At 44.1% G+C, this 23693-nt stretch overlaps 3 protein-coding genes across 4 annotated transcripts in view; 1 reads left to right on the top strand and 2 right to left on the bottom strand.

The window, feature by feature from the left end:
- The window catches only part of KPNA1 (karyopherin subunit alpha 1), a 54103-nt gene extending 51026 nt beyond the window's left edge, over positions 1-3077 (bottom strand). Inside the window, exon 1 of one of the 2 annotated variants that reach the window (XM_068931067.1) lies at positions 2918-3077. The gene's annotated coding sequence lies outside the window, so the exon portion shown is untranslated. The remainder of the gene's footprint in view (positions 1-2917) is intronic. The other variant, XM_068931068.1, reaches the window with a different exon arrangement.
- A 3148-nt stretch (positions 3078-6225) lies between these two features.
- Positions 6226-18191, top strand: FBXO40 (F-box protein 40). The gene is made up of 3 exons (XM_068931016.1): positions 6226-6339; positions 13894-15786; positions 17866-18191. Exons 1-3 carry the CDS (start codon positions 6331-6333, stop codon positions 18061-18063), a joined length of 2100 nt encoding a protein of 699 aa, XP_068787117.1. The 5' UTR covers positions 6226-6330; the 3' UTR covers positions 18064-18191.
- A 2542-nt stretch (positions 18192-20733) lies between these two features.
- VAMP1 (vesicle associated membrane protein 1) overlaps positions 20734-23693 on the bottom strand; it is a 41783-nt gene continuing 38823 nt past the window's right edge. Inside the window, exon 6 of the mRNA XM_068931090.1 lies at positions 20734-20815. Within this exon, the coding sequence (XP_068787191.1) occupies positions 20808-20815 (8 nt within the window). The 3' untranslated portion in view covers positions 20734-20807. The remainder of the gene's footprint in view (positions 20816-23693) is intronic.

Raw genomic sequence — 23693 nt, 5'->3', positions numbered from 1 at the left:
ACCCCACATTCATTCTTGCAAATACAACATAGCAGTACGATCCGCTACTTTGCTGACACTTAAAAAGCTGTAATAGACTGATGGCACTTTTTTTCTTTCAAGTAGAAAAATTGATGACTTGCCATGATATCACTGCCACTTGTCTCTGAAATTTACATCAGGATTTTTTTCATTATTATTTTTTAAACAAGGACTTTTGTAATTCTTTAATCCCTTAGCATGAGGCGGATACTTTCATTACCAGTTCAGCTTCCATACTTGTTGTCTGAAAACAAAAACGATCTGATCCTTCTAACTCATTGCTCTTTACCTCATTCCAAAACCCCCTGTTTAGACATTTCAACCTCTCACAACATCCCATCAGTCAAGTAATTCCTTTAATGTCTTTTATTTTTCTTAACTGTTATCTTCATTCGCTCATAGCCTATTGGACTCTGCAATACCCCTATTCTCTTTTGCCTTCTGAACTATTTAAACAAATTCCTTAAATTTACCTATTTGCTGCCATTCTTATTTCCTCTTGTTTCTAATTTAAATTAGAGCTCCTCACCCCCTAGTTCACATCACCTATGTTTTACTTTAACTGCTGTATTTTATGCTTTTTCACACAGACTCTATCTCCCTTTTTTTGAAGGGCACATTTTGGCTCCATTAACATCACACACCTTGCCACAAAGCTATATTTTCCAACCCAGCAGTGTTGCTTGTAGAGACACCCTTAAGAACAGTGTAAGAAAGTGCGTGAATTAAGTTCCCCTTTTCCCCTCCAAGACTTGTAAAACAGTACAGAAAAATGCCAGGGTCTCATGAAGAAAGAGACAAACAAAACAAAAGATATTAAAACAGAAAAGTCTGCCAGATACAGAAGGACAGTCTAAAATAAAACACATGATTCTGATCACTTTAGCTGGTTCAACTAGGAAGGAAAAAAAACAAAAGAAAAAAAAAAAGCAGTACGCTGAAACACTGAAGCTGTAATTCAACTATTAAACAATCTGATTGAATACACATTTATGCTTAAAAGTTCCTACAAAGAACCTTTCATAAACTGTTACAATAACTGACATCTGTAGTATTTTTTTTTAAATAGTGTTTTTGGTCAGTGCTGCTGAAACGGACCATTGCTTTCTTCCACCTTTCAAACCAGAACGAACTGGAACTTCTTCAGTAACTAGCACTGAACTCAATATACAGGACCACACCAGCAAGTCAGGCCTGGCTACATCCAACACTGTATGGATGTATCATCAGAAAAAGCTGATGGATGTTTCCTTTTTGCCATCAGCATGTCATCCTTGAACAGTGTTGGAATTAGAGATGGGACGCAATAAAGATGTTGTTTAATAATACAAAAACCTCAAAGAGGAAAAAAAAACATACTCCCCAAGCCCCAGTAACCACTATTTTTCTCTTGGAAGTGAAGCATCCCTGCATCTGTTTGAAAAGTTATGAGAAGGGATCCCATTCTGAGAAGGACCTCTACCTTACATGTCATCTCATGTTACTGTGCCTCAAGCTACTCTTCATTTACCCAGTGCCTACGGCTATGTCTAAAGCGCCATTAACAGGCGCAACTGTAGTTCAAATAGATACAAACTTGCTTTGAACTCTCTAGTTCACATGACAATGCATGTGGGTAATGTAGCAGGGAGGATAACATAATAAATTCCTAATAAACATATGGATTGACACACCTAAGATTAGGTCAGTTCAAACTATTAGTTGCCATAATGTTCGGGCATATACAAATTGCTTTAGAACTGCTCGCTTATAGGGATACAGTTGCAATCCCACCTCTGGATAGCCCATACACATACACTGGCTTCTTAAGTCTTTCATTGACATTAATTAGTCAGAACGCAAGACATGCCAGGGAACAAAAAACTCCAGAGAAACAACAGTTTGAATAAAAAGAGGTAAAGAGACTACAAAATACAATCAATTACCATCATTTGGAAATTCAGCAGAAACAGCAGCCCGATATTTTCACAGCTCATGACATACCTTTTCAGCTTTGGAGTTTCAGCTTTCATTAAACGCCCTCAAGAGGCAAAGTTTAAAAACAGCATTGCCTGTATTCTTGCATGAGCAATACAATTTTAGAAGATTATGAACGGAGTGGATTTTTGCTGGTTATAAGATCTCCAGAGACATGGCCATCTCTAGATCTCCAGAGACAGCATAATGGGTAACAGCCATCACAGTCATAGTTAAAGCCCAAACCTTTCACCACAGATAGAGAGACAAAGAAAGATGATATTGCAATAGGTCTGGAAAAACTTAAGGATACGAGATTATGTTTGCAAGAAGCAACAGCGCTTATTAGACCGACTCAGATCGCTAGGGAAAATAAAACGGACAAACTTAGGAGACACACGAGAAAGTTTCCTTTCTTCCCCCAACACTGCCTCTCCTTGCGGCCCCCGGCCCACGAAAGGCAAACACCCTAGTCTCTGCAACATTTATCAGCGCTGGGGAAGATCACCCTCGCTGCACGGAGTTGTGCGACTTTCCACAGCCCTCTCGAGTACCGCGAAAGCCGCGGAGCGAGGCTCCCGCGCCGCCCCGCGCGCCGCCGGGGCAAGCCCCCACCCCCGAGCCCAGCCACGCCTCCCGGAGCAGGAGCAGCCCCCGCCGGCCGCGGTCCAGCCCGGGGCCTAGCCGCCGGGCGGCACGGGGCAGGCGGCCGGGCGCGGGCCGGCCCCTTCCCGCCGCGCCGCCGCCGCCGCCTCCTACTGCAGGCGCGCGCCGGGCGCCCCCGCCCCGCCCCCGCCCGCGCGGGCCCCATCCTTCCTCCCGCGCGCCTGGCCGGGCCCCGCTCACCGCCCGGCTGCCGCTAGCCGTTATCCCCCCGGAGCCGGAGCCGGGGCCATCCCTCCCGCCCCGGCGCAGCGGACGGCGGCCCTTCCCCTCGTACCTCCTGCCGGCGGCGCGGCCCAGCCCGGCGCGGCCCCACGCTGTCTCCTCTCGGGCCCAAGGCGCGCGAGCGCCGCTCCCTCCCTACCTGCCTACCCGAGCTGGCTCTGGAGGCCGGTGCGCATGCGCTCAGCGAGGTGCGTCGCTTCCGGCGTTGCCGCGGAGCCCCCTGGGACGGAGAGCCCTTCCGGCGCCCCTGGGAAGCGGGAGGCGGCCCCTCGCGCGGCAGTGGCGCCCCCCGCAGGCCAAGCGCCGGCGGGCCGCGCCCACCTGAAGACTACAGCTCCCGGCATGCAGCGCGCGCTCCCGCCTCAGGCGCAGCCGCAGACGGGGCACGCCGCTCCCGTCGGGAGGCCCAGAACGCGCGAGCGGGGCATGCCGGGAGTTGTAGTGCGGCGATGGGGGAAGGCGCGGGGTAGGGGGAAGGCGCCGCCGCTGGGTTTGGGGAGGCTCGCCCGGCGGGCGCAGCCCGCCCGGTTAACTGTCAGGGCAGCGTGACACGAATGGGCGGCATTGGACCGCAGGGTGTAACCTTCTCCGCGGCGGTGGCGGTGTGAGGGGGGACTTCATAAAAGGTGGCCGTAGGCAGGAGTAAAAGGGAAAAGTTTCGCAGGGCTCTTTACAGCCTGGCATAAACTCGTTCGCTTTCACACGAGAAAAGCGAAGTCATTGTACCGCCTCATGGCCAAAACGTATGAGAGTAGGGCTGGACGCAACAGAGTGGCAGTAATAAATAGAGCAGTGGTTAATGGTCTCAGAGCCAGCACAAAAGGCCACAGTAACTGCTAGTCAAACATAGTATATGTCCTATTATATAGAGAGAGAGTATACACATATACACGCACACACGCATACACAGACCCCCCCCACACACACACACGTATATAAAATATAGGACTTCTACATCTCATAGTAATTCTACCCACAGAATTGATGTGAGTTAAGAGAATAAAACAGACTTCAACAGACTAAAACAGCAACAGCTTTCTCCCAAAGCACACACGTCAGAAAATTAACAAGTCACATGTTTCTTTCAAAGATTTCCCATTTCTTGCACCCTACCAGTAAACATGCCCATATTGCAGCAGGCAGTACTGACTGGCGTTCGTCAGACAGCTCAAATCAAGCCAGCACAGTTACAGCACAGGAACAGTGGCGGCCGAGATCTGCAAGGCCTCCTGCTTTTGCTGAGAGCGTGGTTTCAGATGCAGCCGAGCTAACGCAAGGGTGTATTGCAGGGGCAGGGATGAATTCCTGCTCCCTGTCGCCTTCGCTGTTCTGCTCGTTCTCCATCTCATGCCCGCATTTTCAGGTGTGGTGAACTACCTTAATTCTGCATGTCTTGTGATACCATGCCCTAAAATGCCACCATAAATGATGCCTCTTGGCAGTATGGCCCTCACCTACAGAGTATTGCGAAACTCCGGGGCTTGTGTTAGGCGAAGCTGAGCACGGAGAGCCCAAACAGAGCGAGGCAGGCACGGGGCCAGCTCTCCACCTCAGAGTGATCACCGAGCAACACACAGAAGGAAGCAGTAAAAGAGCTCAGACTGTCTGGGAACATAGAGATCTAAAAGCGGGCTGACCTCAGGTGCCAGCAAAATTAAGATAGAAGGTAGCTTCATTTCTGACAACAGCCAGTTCTGAAGCACTAAATATTTATAGTAATTCCAGCTAATTCAGCCGGAGGGAGTTTACTTCTAAAACCAATAGAACAGGATTTTGAGATGCGCTGTGCTTCATATAAAAGTAAAGCATGCAAATGATATGTATTTAAACACACTCCAAAAAGATAATGACAACATTAAAGACGTTCCAGTGAGTCCAGGCTGAAGAATGACCCTGAACTGCGGGTTGGGGGGTGGAGGTGGAAGGGGTAAACAAAGCAGTGATAATGTTGTGATTGGGTGAAATACAGGTTTAGACATATTACTGCTGGCCCCCGTTTTCCCCAGTGCAATGGGATGATAGAAAATGGTATCATGACAATACAGGCCTTTCTAAAAAAGGCCATGGAACCAGACTGTTTACCATATTTAGCACTACTAAATTACAGCTGGCACCAGCAACTCTTTGTTGTCACCTGCTGACATTTTGTCCAACATAAGGATGAAAGCACCATTGCTTGCACTGTTTGAAACCATCAGAGTCACTGGGGACTCGCAGATAGGGAAAGGGAAAGCTGAGGCAAAACAAAAAGCATGGCGTGAGTTAGGCTCTCCGAGCTGCCGCCACAGCAGTGAAAAGGTGCTCTGTGTTTCCGAGGGGAAGAAAACAAGTCACATACCACAGCGGGGTCACCAGAGGTGTCTTTGCCACCCAATGCAGTTTAGACAACCACCCACCAGGGAGAGGCAGCTGCGTGTCTGCGCCCCAGAAGGAAGAAAACACAGGGCACTCGTTCTGCTGCTCTGCCCAGGGAGGTCTCAAACAAGCAACAATGCTGGAAGGGGAGCGAGCGGTGCCCCGAGCCGGTCAGAAGTAGTGGCCTTTCCCGTACACCCTCATGGAGGACCGGCTGCCAAGGTGAAGGACACACACAGTGTGCGACACCAGAGTCCATCTCAGACGCTACCTGAACGTCACTGACATTGCAGATCACCCGTATTTGTGCATTCACCATATATGTATCTGAAATTCTTTGATAGACCCATGTTGACCTTTAAATAAATCTCCTTACCTTGGGTGTTACTATCAGGTTTGGCTGGGGAGGGAGGCACTGCAAACTGCACCGCTGAGGCTTTCTCCCAGTTGCTGGCTGGAGCCTTTTGCTGTGCGGTGCAGTGGCCTGAGTTACAGAGACCCCTCGGTGAGGGCTCGGACACAGCCAGGCCGATTCGGGGTCATTCCTGCTCTCTTTCTCCCCAGGCCACACCTCTCCCTGGCCCCTGTCTGCTATGGATCAGATACACCTCATCGCTCTTTGCGTCCGTTGCTGCAGTTCATTACAGTAGGAGTAGGGGACGTGGCAATTGGACGTGACAACTGGAATAGCAGAAATCACAAACCAATAAGGGCACAAAGGCAGGTGAAGCTGTAAAGGGCTGCGAACTGAATCTTCCTCGGAGAGTGATGGGAAACTTGCAGAGCTCTGGAAAACGTTGCTCCTCTAAGTACTCAGGACGGAGGACACCATTACTTCTTTCTCTTGCATTTTCTCTGCTAAGTATCGCTCCAGGAGTGACAGTGTTAATAAATACACTGGAAGAGGCAGCTCTGTAAGCTGACCTACATGGTCACATGCGCTGGTTTTATTTTTAACATCCAAAACTACTTGATGTTTCTACTTGGGCTTGCTCGGTGCCCTCCCATTCTGTCCTCTTTCTCTGCTTCCAGTTATCCCTTATCCATCTCACTTCAACCCAGCTGAGCAAAACCAAGCAAACAAGTGTTTGGTGCAAACACAGGGACTCTATGATTAAGGTAAGGTTTTGTAAGCGGAGTTGGAGTCTTTACTGATCAATGCTTATGCAAAAGCTATAAAAATCAAGACATCTTCAAAATGATCTTAGTGACTAGGAAGGCTTAGAATGATCAGACACAAGATGTCTTAAATGGCACCCTAAAACAGAGGCAGCTGCTAATTTCTGTGACATGTTACTCTAAAAAAGAAATCACCAGTGTTTATTCGGTGGGTTAGCCATGGTTTGCAACACTGTATTGTATTTGGGTTTTTTTAAAAACTAGAGTGCTGACTATAAAATGGGAATTTCAGTATTAGGACGGACAATAAATCAAAAATTCAGTTGCTGTAATTTTCAAGAAACTGGAGAAAAGTAAAAGAAGGGTACACAAGGAGGTACACTAAGGGTCAGAAGAGAAGCAGGAGCACTCTTTTGGCAAAAATGCTAAGACTTAAAGTCCAGTGAGTTTTGTATATTCAGAGGCAAACTGTAAGTTTTTTGTCCAGACTAAATAAAAAGATGATGGAGTAAGAATTAGAAGTGTTACGGGTACTACTGTGCCATTTAGAGTTATGGCTGCTTAGCAGTTTTTATTCCGGAGTCTTTTCTCTTTTGTTTTTGTAAGTTATGGGTTAACTGTTAGCTCTGAAATTCTCTGTGCTAGGCATCTGCCTTGGGCTGATTTTTTGTTTTTTTGTTTTGCTTTACTGAAAACCACTCACTTGATTATCTCAAGAAGCTTTCAAAGTATGTTAATGATACTGTTACCAGGAGGTAAAATAGAACCTGAGCCTAAAGAAAAAAAAAAAGTTTAATTTTTTTTCTCAAACTGCAGCTGAACTCAAACCTCTTATTTTAAAGTGCTTATTGAACCCAAACCAGAACTAAGCCCATTTGCCAGTTCTTGGTGCAGAGTAAGAGTTTGCTTGGTAGCGTATGTCTCTACCAAGGACAGCACAGGGACCCTTCACATGCACTGAGAGCTGCAGAGCAGCTGCATGTCACAGCCTCCTTTCCTCCCTTTGCTGCCTGGTTTCCACATGACGCCCTGGCATGCCCAGCACAAGATCCTTCTGCTGTGCTGTGGAGCTGTATTGTGCTGCCCAGCACCATGCTGCAAGCCCAGGGGATCACTTCAGCACAAGGGAAGAAAAAAAAAATTTTTTTTTGCATTTGTCTAAGGTGTCGTTTCAGCTACGGAGGAACAGGAAATATCATTGAGCCCTGCAACAGGCTGTATGAGGTTTCTCCCAGCAGTGCCCCATGTTAGCCATGCCTCCTTATTCTCAACCGTGCCCTCCTCCTCCCATTAGAGCACTAGTGCATCTCCCTAGGTAGAAATTGCATAAAGCAGCTGCCATGCCTCCGTGCTGCATGTGTGCAGCACGGGTTTACGGGGGCGGGAGGCTGTGGGTGCCCCAGCCTCTCTTCAGCTCCATAGTCCTGTGTGCCAGATTTAGGGAGCTGAAGAAGGTCTGATGTACTGTTGTGGGAATCTGAGCAGCACACGTGCTCTGCAAGAAAAGCAGGGAGCAGGGACTGCGTGACTGATGCCCTGTTCGGTGGACCCGCACCATCTCTGCCATTTTAGAACATATTTTTTCAATGTTAAGCAATTCCAGCCCTTTCAGTACCTCTGAACCAGTGGTTACTGCCACAAAACACCCCAGCTTCAGTCAGCTGATACCCAGCTAGAAAATACAGGGAATGGCTCCGTAACTGCCCCAGCCCAATCTCCATTTATCTTTGGGCTTGTCTGACAGGACAGTTTGTCTCACTGAAAACCTTTATACTCTCCCTATCTTACTCCAGGGATTTGAGGTTCACCAGAAGGGTTGCCCTGCAATCAAAGTGCCCCTATAAAATCCGTACCGACTTGTGCAAATTCTGCATCTCTGAGAAGCCATGGCTTGCACGCACCCGGTAGCAGTTCGCTAGGGTTCCTGATGAACATTTCACCTATACCTTTTACACTCCCTTTCCATCTGCCCTGAGTTGCACCATTCTCTCTGCATGACTCATGTCAAGCTAGGCTGGCAACACGTCCACGAGATCAGTCTGAGCGGCAATGCCAGAGCAGGTGCAATGCAGAGGACAGTGACCTGCTACTCCTAAAGTGAAGTCAAGCTGTAGCTGTCCCTGCTGCAGGGCCTCAGCTCAGTTGGAGGTCACCATGATGCCACATGATGGTATTCTTGGATTTGCTTTTTATTTTCAATTCGTTTTGTCAAGTAACAGGACTTTAGAAAACTTTGGCTCTCCAGAAGCATGTCCGAATGCAGTATGATGCACTGTACAAAAAGAGAAGGTCTCTAGGTTAAGCAGATTTTGATACTTCCTGAGAGAATGCGATCCTACCCCGTCTCTGCCAGTGGTTGTGTGCTGAAGGCATGCAACTGCAAGGGAAATATCAGAACCTAAGTATCTTTGTGCTTGACGTATATTTTTTATCTAAAGTATTACATTTAATTATATTTATTTTCGCCATTCTATGCTTTATTGTTCCATCTGTCAGATAGGAGTAATATCTTTTTACCTCAAGTACACCTCTAGTAGTGCAAGGATAAATTCATTACAGCTTGTGAACCACTCCGTTACTAAGATAGTGAATATATTCAAAAAGCCTGTAACGAAATTAGTAGCTATGTATTCACTTCCAGTTTTCAGTGTTATGCTGAAAATAAGATAAAGGCCACATAATGGGTAATAACGATTAAAAGAAGTAGCAAATTCCTGCTGTCTCTTCTATGCACTTCAAAATATTCACATTCCTTTAAAATATTTTTCTGTTGTCACATCATGTGTGACTTCAAAATTCTTAGCTGCAATATTTGGACACAAACTTTCCTGAGATTTTTACGAGCTGCTTATCTCATTGTAAGTCTTCGAAAGGTTGTTCTATGTTCATTTGCAATCACATCTCAGAGGCACTCTGTAAACTAATTATCTGAGGTTTCTGGTGGTCCTTTTTGATGGGTCCTTAAAATGGGAGTCATCCCTTGATTCTGTACGAAGAACTCAGATGTGATATATTATCTTAGTATGTCGTATTTTCAGTCCTCTACATATAGCAAATAACAAACAGGAAAACAGTTGTATTGACTACAACTGAATTAAATATATATTTACTGAAAACAAAACATATTTAATTTATAAACCATAAGTTATTATCACTGAACAGATCTGCTCCAGACACAGACATATCTGCAGTTAGAATAGCAGCTGTATATTTTTAAACCTTACTTGATTTGCTGTCATGGCAGTCTAAAAATAAAGATTCACCGAAGTGGACAGAACGTGGACTGTAATTTACATCCTTTCATTCCACAGTCACTTGAGCATGATTCAAATAAGCATTTCTATTTTGATTTTTTTTTTTAACCCAGCTCTGAGGAGATATTGCAAGTTGCAGGGAAACAATGAGTATGTAGAAATGTTTCCTTACCTGACGTGTGTGTGTCTCATCTGCCTCTGAATTTTATGTAGCAAACTTACTGAGGCAAGAATTTGTAAACTGTTAGTGTTTTGAAAGTTGAGTGTAACTTGTGCATTGATAATAATACCATCAACTAAAATGCGGAGCTAACTAATTCGTCAGTTAAAATATAGAGCTCCTGATTACCAGCATGTCAGAATATGAGAAGCGTTCAAAACACCTGGCAGAGAATGACATATGTCAGAAAAATTCTCTCCCCCTTCTTTTTGTCCTCTAGCTTAAGAGATTTAATAGTAAGGAGAGAGCTATAGAAACCATTTGTCTCATAGACCAGGATATACAACTTAGAGATGAGGCAAACTAAACTAAAAATTGCAGATGTGGATAATCATGAAGCTTGATTCTGGATCTGAATGCTCTGGTATGGTCACTTCTTATTAAAAAAAAAAAAATCTTTTTACACAAGTAATTCTGATGTGGTTAGTTTCAGCATCCAACAGTGTATATTTGAAAGCAGGCTCAGACACTTTGCAAGCAGCCCTCTCTGTGGTTGTGGAGAACCATAAGGCCCTTGCCTCAGATACCTTTTTATTTATCAATTATTTCTCTCTGAGAGTTAGCTTTGCAATGGAAAGTATTGTTCATACATTCATGTTTTTATCGCAGCATAATGTACCCAGCCTTCCTCTGACCTTATGCAAGTCATAGCTGGGACTATTTTTAGGAATTATATTTGCAGCAGAATGCTACAAGAATGAGAGTAGCAGGGATGCTGCCAACGAGAAATACATCCATCTGTGTCTCTTGCTTCTCTGAGCTGCGCAGAAGTAGATGTAAGTAAACAGTCTAAAGAGGGACAGATACCATCCTAAAGCGTATATGTTTAGGAGCTGGATCTGGCTGGGGCCATCCCGGCCAGCATCGTGGTGTCATCTCTGTGCAGAACGCAGTGCAGAACCCAGAACAAGGCAGGGAACACTCTAATAGATAGTTATGAAATATTACTTTTCTGCATTGCTCTCTTGAGCTCTTCCCACGTGTGCAAAGAAAGGCCAAGGTACCCGAGCCTACACTTCAGAGTGTAAGTCAAACATGACTGGGTCAAAGGACATCACGAAGGACTTGTTCCTCTACTATGCCAGACAGGGCGGGGGGATGTGGTTGATTCAGTAAGAGGTGTGACCAGGTATTGGTCAGCGTTGGCAGATGCAATGGATGAAATGAAGACGTGCTGAGCAATCAATGCACATCAAATTCAAACATAAATGTGCAGTCTTTAATGACTGCAGGAACCAATCTGCAGTGCTTTTCCCAGATAACTTTCCTTCTCCTGCATTGTTCCTGACTTCCATGGCCTGTGTGTGCAAGTGTGAAAAATGAGCAGTTGAAACAGTGCCTTCAAGAAAGAGGGGAAGGGCCATCACATAGCATTTCTTCTCCTCGAGCCTGAGGCTGCTTCCCCTGCAGCACAGCTCTCCTCAGGGCTAAGTCACTTAAGCCTGGGATTTCAAAAGCACTCACATCTAGGTAAATGCTGCCACTGTACTTTCTTTAACCTTGGAAAAAACAAAGTCTAAATTATTTTACTAATAATGTATATGTTTTCCTAGAGCCAAACAAGAGTCTGATGGAGCTATGGTAGGTCCTACCGCACAGAAAGTGCAGTAGCAGACTTGTCAAAAATCCTCTTCCCGTTTTGACTGAGTAAAAGTTCCCCCAGTCTTGTTTATGACAAGAAATCACAGAAAAAAATGTCATGGGTCCTGTTTGGAAGCAGAACTACAGTTCATCCTTATCATTAACGTTCTCCCTCCCACAAAGATTTGGGCCAGACTGAACCAGGCTGGAAAGCAGCCTGGCCTTTACAGCAAAGAGCAGAGAATCGGAGGTATGGACTCTTCCACATGCAGCAGCTATTCTGGGGGGTCAAGTTAGTGGTGTCAGCTGGTGCTCCAAGGAAGTTGCAGAAGGACTGGGCACCCTCTAATTCTCTAATCCAACCCTTGTGCATGCTGGGAGTGTACAAGGGGAAAGGACCACAAAATGTCCCACATATTCCCCTTAAACAGCATCTCTTCGGGTCACTGCTGGAGACAGGCTGCTTGGCTGTGTGGACCACAGGTTTGACCCAGAACGTAATTTATTGTGTTCTTACATTCTTACAGCAAAGGAACAGATGCCTCATGTTAATCACCATCTCCATTTACTTGCCATCAATCTCCATGCCTCAGTTTTCCCATTTTTAGGAAAGAGTAACAGCTACTGCCTGAAAATATTGCAAGGTTAGAGATATTATGAGCAAGGGGCGTTGAGAACTTTTGAAAACAGGTTTTATAATTAGCCTATTTAAGCCATTTAATTGAACTCCTGGAAAAGAAGTAAAAACACAATAATAAAGCCAAAGCAGATAAGTGGTTCATTCTCACACGAAGCTAGTAAGCCGCTAGTGGTAACATTTTATAAAAGGAACTTCATACATCATACTGCTGCACTTCTGCTGTTTTGTTGTGGGACCTCAGGAATATTGTATGTCCTTTTTATATGACAGGCCAATTGGAAAAATTTGTACATATTTTGAAGCCACAGAAATATGGAATTGTGAGAACCGAAATGCAGTCTTCCTTAAGGAAGTATGTAGCCTGTTTACATGATAAAGCTGGTTGAAATTTCTGAAGCATTTGTCTTGGCATCCTCAACTTCTTCTGTTAATCCAGTCTGTCAGTTGCAAAATGTTAAATTAATGGAACTGCCTGATGGCAGCTGAATTTAGGAAACAGAGACTAGGCTGGTTTGTTTATTTCCGTTCTTGTTGCCTGGGACCTGTTTCCCTATCTTCTGGCCCCCTGTGGTGTCACTTGAAGATAACATCTTCAAAAGCCGGATATAAAACATGACCAACTCACAGTCACCTATTCCGTTTCTGGTAGTGTTTCACACTGACTTTTCAGAAGTACATAGGATGAACTGAAAACCGGAGCGGTGATGACCTGTTTGTGGGATCATGCTCTAAAATAGATCAGAGAAATGATCCGGGTTAAAAAATATCCCAGAGAGGTAAAAGAAAAGATTCTTTCTCAGAGAGGCGTCCTGTAAAAAGCATGCTCAGAGCTGATATCTCCTGTACTGTCACAGGAAGGGAAAAGCTCTGCTAAGGTCCAATATTTGTCACTCATTTTCTGCTCTCACTGCACGCTGCGGTGCTGAACAGAGCATGGTATAAACCGTATTCGCCCTCTTCCCCTCCTTCGTATCTGCTTGACACTCACTGGAGAGAGCAAGGGGAAGAGAGGTGATCACCAAATGGGAATATTGGTTTGTTAAAAAAAAAAGAAAATGGGTTTAACTGGGTGACTATAACCTTGATATAAGCTTCCACTGTGCTCCGGAGCTCCTCTCCAAAATGCAGATTAAGGCATCACCTCATTCAGGGCTTTGGCTCCTGCAAGTGGATATAACAGAGAAACCAGCCAGAAGGAAAGTCCCCAGCAGTCTCTTTTCCATGGCATGAGGCATCATTTAGGAAGACAGAGCTAAAACAGGAAAGTACAGCAAAGATGGTGCAAATCAGCATTAACCCAGGCTGTTTAGCACACTAGGAAATGTGATCTTGAAAATATCCCTCACTCTCAGTCTTGCTGCTGTAGAAGAAAGGGAGGTTCATTTGTGAAACAGTCATGTCAGTATGGAGGGGGGCGGGGGACAACAACACTTGTTAGCAAAATTACCAGCTAATTTTTCTAGGGAGGAGCAAAAAAATGTCATATTTCCTACTCAAATAGTATTGAGGAAATGGGGAACCTTGGTGTGCCCTCACTCTCTCTTTTGCAGTCTTGATTTTAGCAGTTTGGAATAGACTGAATCACTGCAAATATAGGGACAGAAACCAGCTCACTCTCTCAAACCTCTGCTGGGATAATGCCTAAAGACCCCCTAAGACCCTACCTACATCCCAGCTGCTGTCAGGCCACATTGTAATGCAGGGATTACTGCTGACACGCAACTGAAAGTCGTTTGCCCACAGTCTTATTCCCCCTAGAACTGCATGGGAACACCTACCATGTGGAAATCAAGCCCAGGCAATCTGACTATCTGTGGCCATTCTTGCTCCTTCAGACAATAATTCTTCTCTTCTTGCAGCATCGGGCTCAGAAGCCTCCCCCTGGGCAGCACAAGCACTGTGAGAGATGTTTCAACCGGCACTGCCGTGCACCGATTGAACCCTCCATCTCCTGCATGGTGATCAGCTGCCACCTTCACTGCGGGGCCACCTTTCACATGTGCAAGGAGGAGGAACACCAATTGCTCTGTCCCTTAGAGCAGGTCTCCTGCCTCAACTCGGCCTATGGCTGTCCTTTCTCCATGGCCCGCTTTAAGCTGGCAAAGCACCTTCAGGTCTGTCCAGCCAGTGTTGTGTGTTGCTCAATGGAGTGGAATCGCTGGCCAAATGTGGATTCAGACACTACCCTCCATGAGAACATTATGAAGGAAACCTTGAATGAAGACTGTCTTGACACGGCCTTGGCCCTCAGAGACCAGAAGATACTTTTCAGGACTTTGAAAATGGCTGAATTGTTTCCGGAATGGAGAGAAAAGGTTGAATTGGAAGAGCTGATGGATGAAGCCACAGGGGAGGAAGGTGCTGTGGGAGGATTAACCTGTGGTTCCCAAGACGGGGATGTCCAGTCATCTGAGCTCAGCCAACGTGAGCGTGAAGAACTGGCCAAGGACAAAGAAGGAATGGATCTGGGGGGTTACAAAACCTGGGAGAACATTTTCAGCAAAGAGCTCTTGGCTTGCAAGGTAACAGGCTCAGCTGACAGTGCAGGAAAAAAGATAGGGGAGGCTTCCAAGAAAATACCATCAGCCCCTTGCACCAATACCTCCACAGAGAAGGCAAAGGAAGTACCTGATGCAGAAGAAGCAAAAGACCAAGATACTGAGCAGGTATCACCGAAAACAGAAATGACAGGACTGGCTCCCTGGCAAGAAGGAGTCCTGGAGAGGTTGAAGAAAGAAGTTGGTGTAGCTGATTACAATATGTATCTGGTACATCATGGGGGAATGCTCATTCGCTTTGGCCAGCTAGCTGCTTGCACTCCCAAAGAAAAAGACTTTGTGTACGGGAACCTGGAAGCTCAGGAGGTAAAGACTGTCTACACCTTCAAAGTGCCAGTTAGTTATTGTGGCAAAAGAGCACGACTAGGAGACGCCCTGGGACACAAGATGCCAACCTCAGACAAGTTGGTGGACACCTCAGAATTGGGATTAAGCCTAGAAGAACTACCTAAAGCAAATATGATTAAAACCACACTGTTATGTGCACTGGAAAAAGAACTGAAAGGCCATGAGATCTCTGAAGCAAGGGGTATTGATGGACTTTTTGTGGATTTTGCAACACAGACATACAACTTTCAGGTGGAGTCCTTCTCCCCCAATGCTGTTCTAGCAGATATTGTGGATGAAAAAAGCCCACCCGAACTCCACGTGGAGCTCTACACAGAATGCGTAACAAGGAGACACAACAAAAGCAGTTCGGCTTTCACATTCACATGCAGTCACTTCTTCAGGAGGGATGAGTTCCCTTCACATTTCAAGAATGTGCATGCTGATATCCAGTCATGTCTGGATGGATGGTTCCAGCATCGCTGTCCACTGGCCTACTTGGGATGCACTTATGTTCAAAACCACTTCCGCCCCTCTGGACATAAGGCCAAGGTTATATACAGCCAGCCTCTCAAGACATTTGCTATTAAACCAGAGGTTGACACCCTCCTTGCTGAATCAGGGAAGTGCGACTCCACAGAGGCTAATCAAGGGAGAAATAAAGACTCACTAAGTAGCCTGCCAGTAGAAGTGCTCAAGTACATTGCTGGGTTCCTGGACAGCTTCAGCTTATCTCAGCTATCGCAAGTGTCAGTGCTGATGCGGGACATCTGTGCCACGCTTCTTCAAGAGAGGGGAATGGTCCTACTGCTCTGGGAGAAAAAAAGGTATTCCCACGGAGGTACTTCATGGAAAGCTCGCAGAAAGGCAAGTGACTGACACTGGGAAATGAATAGCCATGGGTTCTCTCCAGAAAAAACACAAGCATAGCAAGTGATGCTGCATATAAGCACACAGGCATGGGGAAGGATCACGAGGTTGTAAATCACAGCATAGTATGTTTGGGGAGGGTGAAGGGATATAAAGTATAGTCAATCTAGGAAAGGTAGGAAACACCTATTCCAAAGGTAGGGCACCTACTGACCAGCTGCAAGTGCCCACCCAGGCTTGCTTTGGGTAACTTGTTTGCATAGCCATATGAATTGAGAATTCCTGATACTTAAAGGTCTCACAAAGGTTCTTGAAGAATTTGTCCTTTTTTTTTTTTTTCCTCTTCACAAGCTGGTCTAGGGTATCTTTGAACTAAAACATGCTTCAGAACACTAAAAGGTGTAAAGAACCAGGAGATGTGACTGTGAAAGGAGCTCGGGATTCACATCAGCCTCCTAGGGTTTTCATGATTAGTAGTTCACAAGGTTGTCGCCAAAGTCTGGTTTGTTGGGATGAGAGCACCTGAGGGAGAAGCATGAAGATAGGAAGCCCTATCCTGCTAAACTGATGGTTTGAAACTGGCTCCCTGCTGTTTGTGATGGAAAATTATTTTCCCTATTGGCCAATTGGTTAAACTGAATGAAATATGTAAACACAGCTCAGTTTAAGTCCTAGCTGATACAATAGTTACTGCAGGTTTTTTAGCTGATAGCCTTGCAGCTGCTCTTACATAAAACTGGAGAGGGCACATTAGAGACTCCTGCATATGACCGAGCCCACAAGAAACAGATCTAGGGACAAATAATTTAGAGAGATCCAAAGAAGACTCACAAAAATGATCTAATGGCCTGGCTTTCAAAGAGACCGCCAAAGATCTCCATCTATTGATATGATCAAATGGTAACTTATCATTTCATAAAAAGTACTCACTATTAAGAGAAAGTACAAAGTGTGGTGAGTTCTAAATCTAGTGTAACAAGATTCAATGGCTGCAGGTTGAATTAGTCAAATCCAAAACAGAAATTAACCATTGAAATCATCTCCTCCAGGATGTGGCTTCCTTCAGTAGAAGGAAGAAATTCCAGTTGAGCAATCAAATAGCAATTACCTCCAGTTATCATAGCATAATTTCAAACCAGCAGCTTTCACTTTAAAGATTATCCAGCCCTTTCATGTTAGCTGTCTGTTTTGACCACGCATGAATCTGTTTCCGAAGCACAGACTCTGCATGAAAACGCTGTTTGTAATGAAACTGAACTTGGCTGTTGTGTATAATAACTACGATTACATAGGACTAGGACAGGTGCAAGCAATTCTGAAGTGTAACACACCCACTTACTGACCTTCTTCTACATGAAAGTACATTTTAAGGGAAAAGAAATCAAATATGATTTTTAAAATTGATTTAATAGGATACAGCAAATATTGAAGTGACTTAACCATGGTCTTATCACAAACACATGCTATCATTGCAAACAAAAACTGAACATTTTAACTGCACCATTCCTATTTTTCACACGATTGGATTTCTTTTAGGTACAACCTTAACCTCGAATTTTCTAGGCTTGTTAGAAGGTCGTTACTTCCAGTTACTGATACATGCTTTCAACTATAACGAGATCTTTATGTAGGTTTTTTTTTTTGAGATAAATATTATACAAGCACGCTCTAGTCACTCTACTTTATAACCACCTTGGATGCATCTAATCTCCATTTTTGCACACCACACATGTGTGATGCAGTTTTCTGTAGATGTGCAGTGGTCAAGTGTCCTGGATTTCCTAAGGTGCAGCACTGGATTAGCACCAAAAACTGTAGAAGGGTACTTTTCCATTAAAAATAGCAGTTGATGACAAAAGCAGCAAAACTAGCAAGTATGAGGTACATAACAATACAGACCACATTTTTATTTGTTATACCAGCCCTGCATAATCAGAATTTCATTCATCTGTGCAGTACAAGTAGCATACATTCACTATAAGCTGATGAAGGTTTTTACAATCCTGTTATATTTTGTTAACATTCCAGTCTTCTCTCCCCAATTTCTCTTCCCTCCCTCCCTTCCTCACACGTTAGATCTGGCAGTTCAGCAGCCTGTTCTCCAGAGTTAACAAATGGCAGTTCAATGATGCTGTGAGCATGTCTGAACACCTGAAGAATTGTCCTTTCTATGACGTGGAGCACAAGAAGGACCCCGTGTTGCTGACGAGCATGTGCGAACCTCGAGAGCACGTTCAAAAGACCTTGGTCTCTACTTTCAAGCGCAGATTCTGAACGACTTAACGACCCACGACCCTTTCCTCGTGGTCCTTTCAAGGTCATTTGAAAGAAGATTTAGGAATTCAGTTGCAAAGACTGTTGTTTCTAACTCTCCTTTGGAAATACAACATTGGCTTCCCTCCAGCTATGTCTGGAACATCCTGCATCTCTTTCCTGCATTATTTAATTGTTAAGACGTCATCCATAGAGTTCTGGCACACTACTCACTGATATCATGTGCTTTCTGTTTATTCTCCTGTTCCTTGCTTAATTGAGAAACCTGGAGAAAGTAATAATGATATTGTTTGAAAGTGGCATCTTGGCAGCCTTGAAGATAGGCCGCTGCTCCTACACTGAGAGTGTCTCTGAGAGAAGCAAGAGCAGTCAATGTAGGTACATTAATGTAGGTACAGCTTGACTAGATCTGGACCACCTTTCTGTGGGCTGGAGAAGTTCTGAGCACACAGACAGAGGTCTGCCAACCTAGTTGAGGTATTCTGAGATGTGGGCAAAGGGAAAGGAGCCCCTAAAATAAAGTGAATAAATTAGAACTCCAGTGAGGACTCAGGAACGCACCGCACAACCACAAACCACCATTTGGGGCCCTAATTCAGGCAAACACGCCTATTTGGGAGAGCATTTGGGTGCATGCCTGAAGTTGAGCTCATGGGAACACTGAAACCCAACCAAAGCAAACTAACTCGCTCATTCTTAGAAAGAATCATGTTGCAAATAGTTTAAATCTGTTGATCTTTTATATTTTTCAATCAATAACTATCTCTAAATGTTTCATTCAAATATCCACCAAAGCCATCAAAAATTATTTGAAGATACTTTCAGAATGTCTTACCTAATCAGTTTTGCAATAAACAATTTGTCACAGTGAGATTTTTTTTTCCATAAAACATTCAGCCACCCATTTAGAAATGGTATGGATAATGTTTACTACAATTGAAAGGGGAAAAAATGGAAGAAAATCAGGAAACATGGGAGATATCAGATGGAGTATAAAGATTTTTTTCTATTTTAACAGAGCAGAAAAGTGGTTAGGACTTGGCTGATTTTTTAATAAGTAAATTCAGTTGAGATAAGTTAAATTGAGAGAAAGCGGGCATGCTATGAACAGTGGCTGTCTCATTCCAATATTTAGACTGATTTCAGACATGCTAGTTAGAAATGCCACAGTTCTGAAATGGCTTTAGAGTGATTCAACAGCTTGCAGACTTTGCATACAATCACTTTCTTTTTTAAGCTCATATGCGCGAGCTCAGCACATGTGATCTGACTTTCACCTCACAGGCAGGGGGTACCAGCACTCGTGGATCTGTGGTGGCCTGGGCCAGGCGCTCACATGCGGAGTAGGTGCTGGTGCCATTGCCCTCGCTAGCTGGGCCAGCTGGATTAAACCTGACTCAGGTGTATTGAGACATGCTGCACTTGCAGCTCCCCATTTTGGTGCAGATCTAGCATGAGCAGACTACACAAGCTCTTACTGATAACGACTGCCACTTGTGGTTGCTGATGAACTTGAACCAAGCCCATGGTAACCGAAGGGATCGATTGCGTGGTGCCAGAAACAACACTGAGTACAGTTTGTCCTCATCTGTACTTGCAGCTTAAACGGTCCCTGTGATATTCTATCGTATGAGGATATTTTTCTTCTCCAGATACATCTATTGATTTGTGGGGGCACAGATTAGTCCCAGGGTTATCATCAGGACTAACAGCAGTTACAGGTTTTTTTTCAGTTTTCTGTTGCCTTTCCCTAGAGAGCCTTCCTGGGAAGTCTCATAATGCTGTACGCACGAGAATAAATCTGTCTGCCTGTGGATCCTGGGGAAAACAAGACAAGTAGCATCCCAATTTTATGTACAGAGAATTGAGGCAAAATGACACGGGGAATCTGAGCTGGGTCGGGCTACAGTTAAAGCTGGGTGTTCTGTTTTTTACTCCTGGGGTTTAATCACTGTGCAAAAACAAACTTACTGTCCTTTAAAGATGCCTACAAAAAACTCATCTGTCCTCAGAAAATCCACTATGAAGTAGGTTGTCCAATATTATCGCTTTGTGTTTTACATAGGAAAGTTGATGCATGTGAGAACACACAAACTTTCTAGACTGGCCTTTACATGAGGGCCTCTTTCGCGAAAGATGCTGAACAGCTGCAAACACATGTCCAAAAACCAGGTGCCAGTGTGTAAGCTTGGTACTTAAAAATGAAGGCACTCAAAGTTATGGACAATTTTAGGAGAAAAAAGGAAGAGCCTTATACATAGAATCTCAGAGTGTTCAAGGTGGGTATAAGTGACCATTAGAAAGTAAATTCAGTCTGCGAACTGTCTCTTACTCAATCAACTACCTAGCTGCTGTAAACTGGTGTAGCTCCACTGAAATTGGTTTATGTTAGTGGTGACTCGGGCTCTCTAGTATCAAGTGTCACTGGCATTGCTGCTATCCTGGTTCAGGCCTACTTCTGTCAGCTTCAGGGGATTTTCTTCTTGTATCTTCCTTTTTCCAGAGATCTTCTGACTTATGTTGCAGCCTTATCATCAGTGATCTTGCTTCTTCCCTGGAAAGGAGGTGCCAAAATCAGACTGCAGAGGGGCTGCAGCTTTGGCAACTGTGGTCATTAAAGGTGTGGGTTAGAGAGAGGAGTGTCACAACGACTGCGTCTAGGGACCAGCCTGGGTTAGGATGCAACATCTAGGTCACTAGACATCAATCCTTTTCCCTTGGGTATACTGGAGATACACAGGCTCCTAATTCACTGAGAGAGAAAGAAACAAATTCATTTGGGTAAATAGATATGCATACTTTTGTAAACTGTAAATTTGGTTAAGTCAACAAGATTTATTTATGGCCTATGCTTCAGCATATACAGTAGAAGCTGAAAATCCACAGTGACCTTTAGTCTGGTTAATCCCACCCTGGAAGAGGGAAGATGGTACAATAAAGTGGCGGTCCCACTCAGAACGGTGAGAACCTACCTCACAGATGCCAGCTGATAGCAACGTCTTACTTTATCTCCCATTTAACAGCAGAGGAGAGTTGTGGGCTGGTATCAGATGCAGTTTAACTAATCAGAGCATGTATGCCAGGCTAGCCCAATGTGGATGGTCCTACTCATTAGCAAGGAGCTTAGCTGAGCTGCAAGGAAGTTGAATTTGCCTGCTTTACTTAGCTTCGTGAAAACAACACACCCTTAGTGGATTTAGCAAGTCTTTAAGCTCCTAGTTTAGGCTTGTAACTTGACCAATGGAAAATGAAAAATAAATAGAGAAACTTTCCCATTAGAATGTTAGACATCTAAATAGGATTTAGGACTCAAAACACTTCCTGAATGTCAGCTTGAGGGATTCAATCAGGAGAAACATGGCATTTGTTACTTTTTAAAACAGCTGCTTTCCTGTGGAGGGACCTGAATTGGGAAAGTGGATCCAGTGCAGCAGAGCACAGAGGTTGTTCTCTGTCCACACCTCACACTTCAGACCTTCATGGCTTGGATCCTATTAGTGCTGCCCACATGTTTTGTGAAGGGCAAGAACAATATTCTGCATGCTCTGGAGACCGACAAATTTTGCAGTGTTTCTTCTTGTTGGAAGAATGGGAACCGGATCGATGGCCTCATGGAAATCAGAAAGGTCAGATCAGGGCAAAAAAAAGCAGAGGACAAGAAAGTAGAAAGACTGGAAACAGGAAAGGTAAGTGGTTTGGATAGAGGAGACCTGACAGAGTAAAGGTGATATGGGGAGAGGCAAGTGGAAAAAGGTAAAAGTGCGCAGGCATGAAAGGAAGAGGGATGTGGAAGAGGTGATGGAACTGGAAATGTGTTCAGAGGAAATAATTCAATTCAGCAGAAACTAGAAGGATGGGAGTGACATTTAGTAGAGCAGAGACATATGGAGAGCATAAGAAGGGGAATGGAGAGTTTGTTTTTATTGATTTTGGCTTCTATTGACAAAGTAAGATATTTGCATGAGCCTTGTGAACTCAGTGAATTGCAGACTCTGTTCTGAATTTTAAGCTTTACCATGACTCTCATTCTGTAGTGTGACCTCTGCTCTGGGGTAGACTATTCAGTTAGCATTTTGTTGAAAGACTGGAACTAAGAGGCCATTGTAAAACCATGAGAAGTCACCAGTTTTGATGTTCCTGCATACTCATCATTCACTGCCAACAACTGATGTTCTGGAAAATGTTTCTCTTTGAGGAAGCGGCTGGAAATTCCCATTCAGTGCTATACAGTAACATGGGAGAAATTATATTCCTTAAGGGGCAAAAGGATAGGTCACATAGTGACAAATACCGAAGTACAGATTGGAGGAAGAAATTATTTGCCAGGCCTCCAGCTCCCAAAACTGAGTGAGCACAGATAAGATAAGTTTATCTGAACAATGTTATTTTGTAAAGGTCTGTAACTTCTTGTTGCTTTCTTAAGAATAAAAATTATTATGGTTAAAACAATCCAATAAAATACTTGTCTTAGCTCATTTTCTTAGTTTCATCACAATAACATTTGCTCTGCTTTCAAATCAGGTAATTCCTGTACCCTCTTATTCATTACTCTCCTTCCCTCTGCTCCACTCTTCAGTTTGATTTTCCTGGTTGTAGGATAAGACTATGTATCAGTTACAATTATTTTTTCTCTCTGCACAGTCACCTTCTCCTTCCTGGTTCAGTTATTTACTTATACCGCTGAAAAAATTTCTCTTCTTTTGAAAGTTTCTTTTCCAGATTGACACGTCACATTGTATCCACAATCACGTAAAGAAAAGATTTTTCTTTGCCAATCTATCTCCCTTCTTATTCTTCACTTATTTTTAATAACCTTGTGGGTCTGGCTGTCCATCCAGGTAGTTACAGAAGGATTTTTGCTTCTTTACTTGGGATCCAAATTCCAAAACTGCTGTAGCTCTCTCACAGAAACTCTGGGCTTCTTTCACATTCAGGTCCTCAACCTATACGGTCTAAGCTAATGAGGTCTCTTAAATCCTTGATTTTTTTTCCTTTAAAAAAGACCCTTCATGTACCGTCCTACTTTTGTTTAGGTTCCTGCTTAATTTATATGTAAGCAAAGTGTGATCACACACTCCAAATTAATTTTTGACGACCAGCTGCTCTATGACTTAATTGCTATTTACAACTAAGTAATCTTTTGTTGGTTCAATGACTGTTTTGTCAAGGAATCTGTCATCTGTTATACTGAAAAATATTGGCCTAGGCCCAATTACGATTATCAGAGTTTAGTCTTCAGTTCAAAAATGTGAAGTTAGTTTCCCATGGCTGCGCAGCTCCTGGTGGGATTTATCCCTTTTAATATTAGAGCTTTCTCTATGCATACAATGATAAACCTGAGTCGTTCACAGCTCTGACCTCTGCCAGAGAAAAGTCTCTTCTAGCTTTCTTCTTGAGTTTTATGTAAACAACCTGTTAAATCATTAGTCTGATGCCAACTCACTATCTTTAGCTTTATTTCTGCCAGTCCTGAACAGAAGAATATTTTAGTACCAGGCATGACTGTTTTTCCACCATATTTCTGCCACTTGCATGATAGCTAGTTTACACCCCAGAGTAGCTGTTCCTAGTTCTTTCCTACAACTATCTGAAGGGTGGTAGATACAACAAAGATAGTGGAGCCAAACTCT

The sequence above is a fragment of the Struthio camelus genome, chromosome 1 (assembly GCF_040807025.1).
Source record: "Struthio camelus isolate bStrCam1 chromosome 1, bStrCam1.hap1, whole genome shotgun sequence".
NCBI classification, from domain to species: Eukaryota; Metazoa; Chordata; class Aves; order Struthioniformes; family Struthionidae; genus Struthio; species Struthio camelus.
Note: the sequence above shows the minus strand (reverse complement) of the source record. Positions and strands in the feature narration are given on the sequence as shown.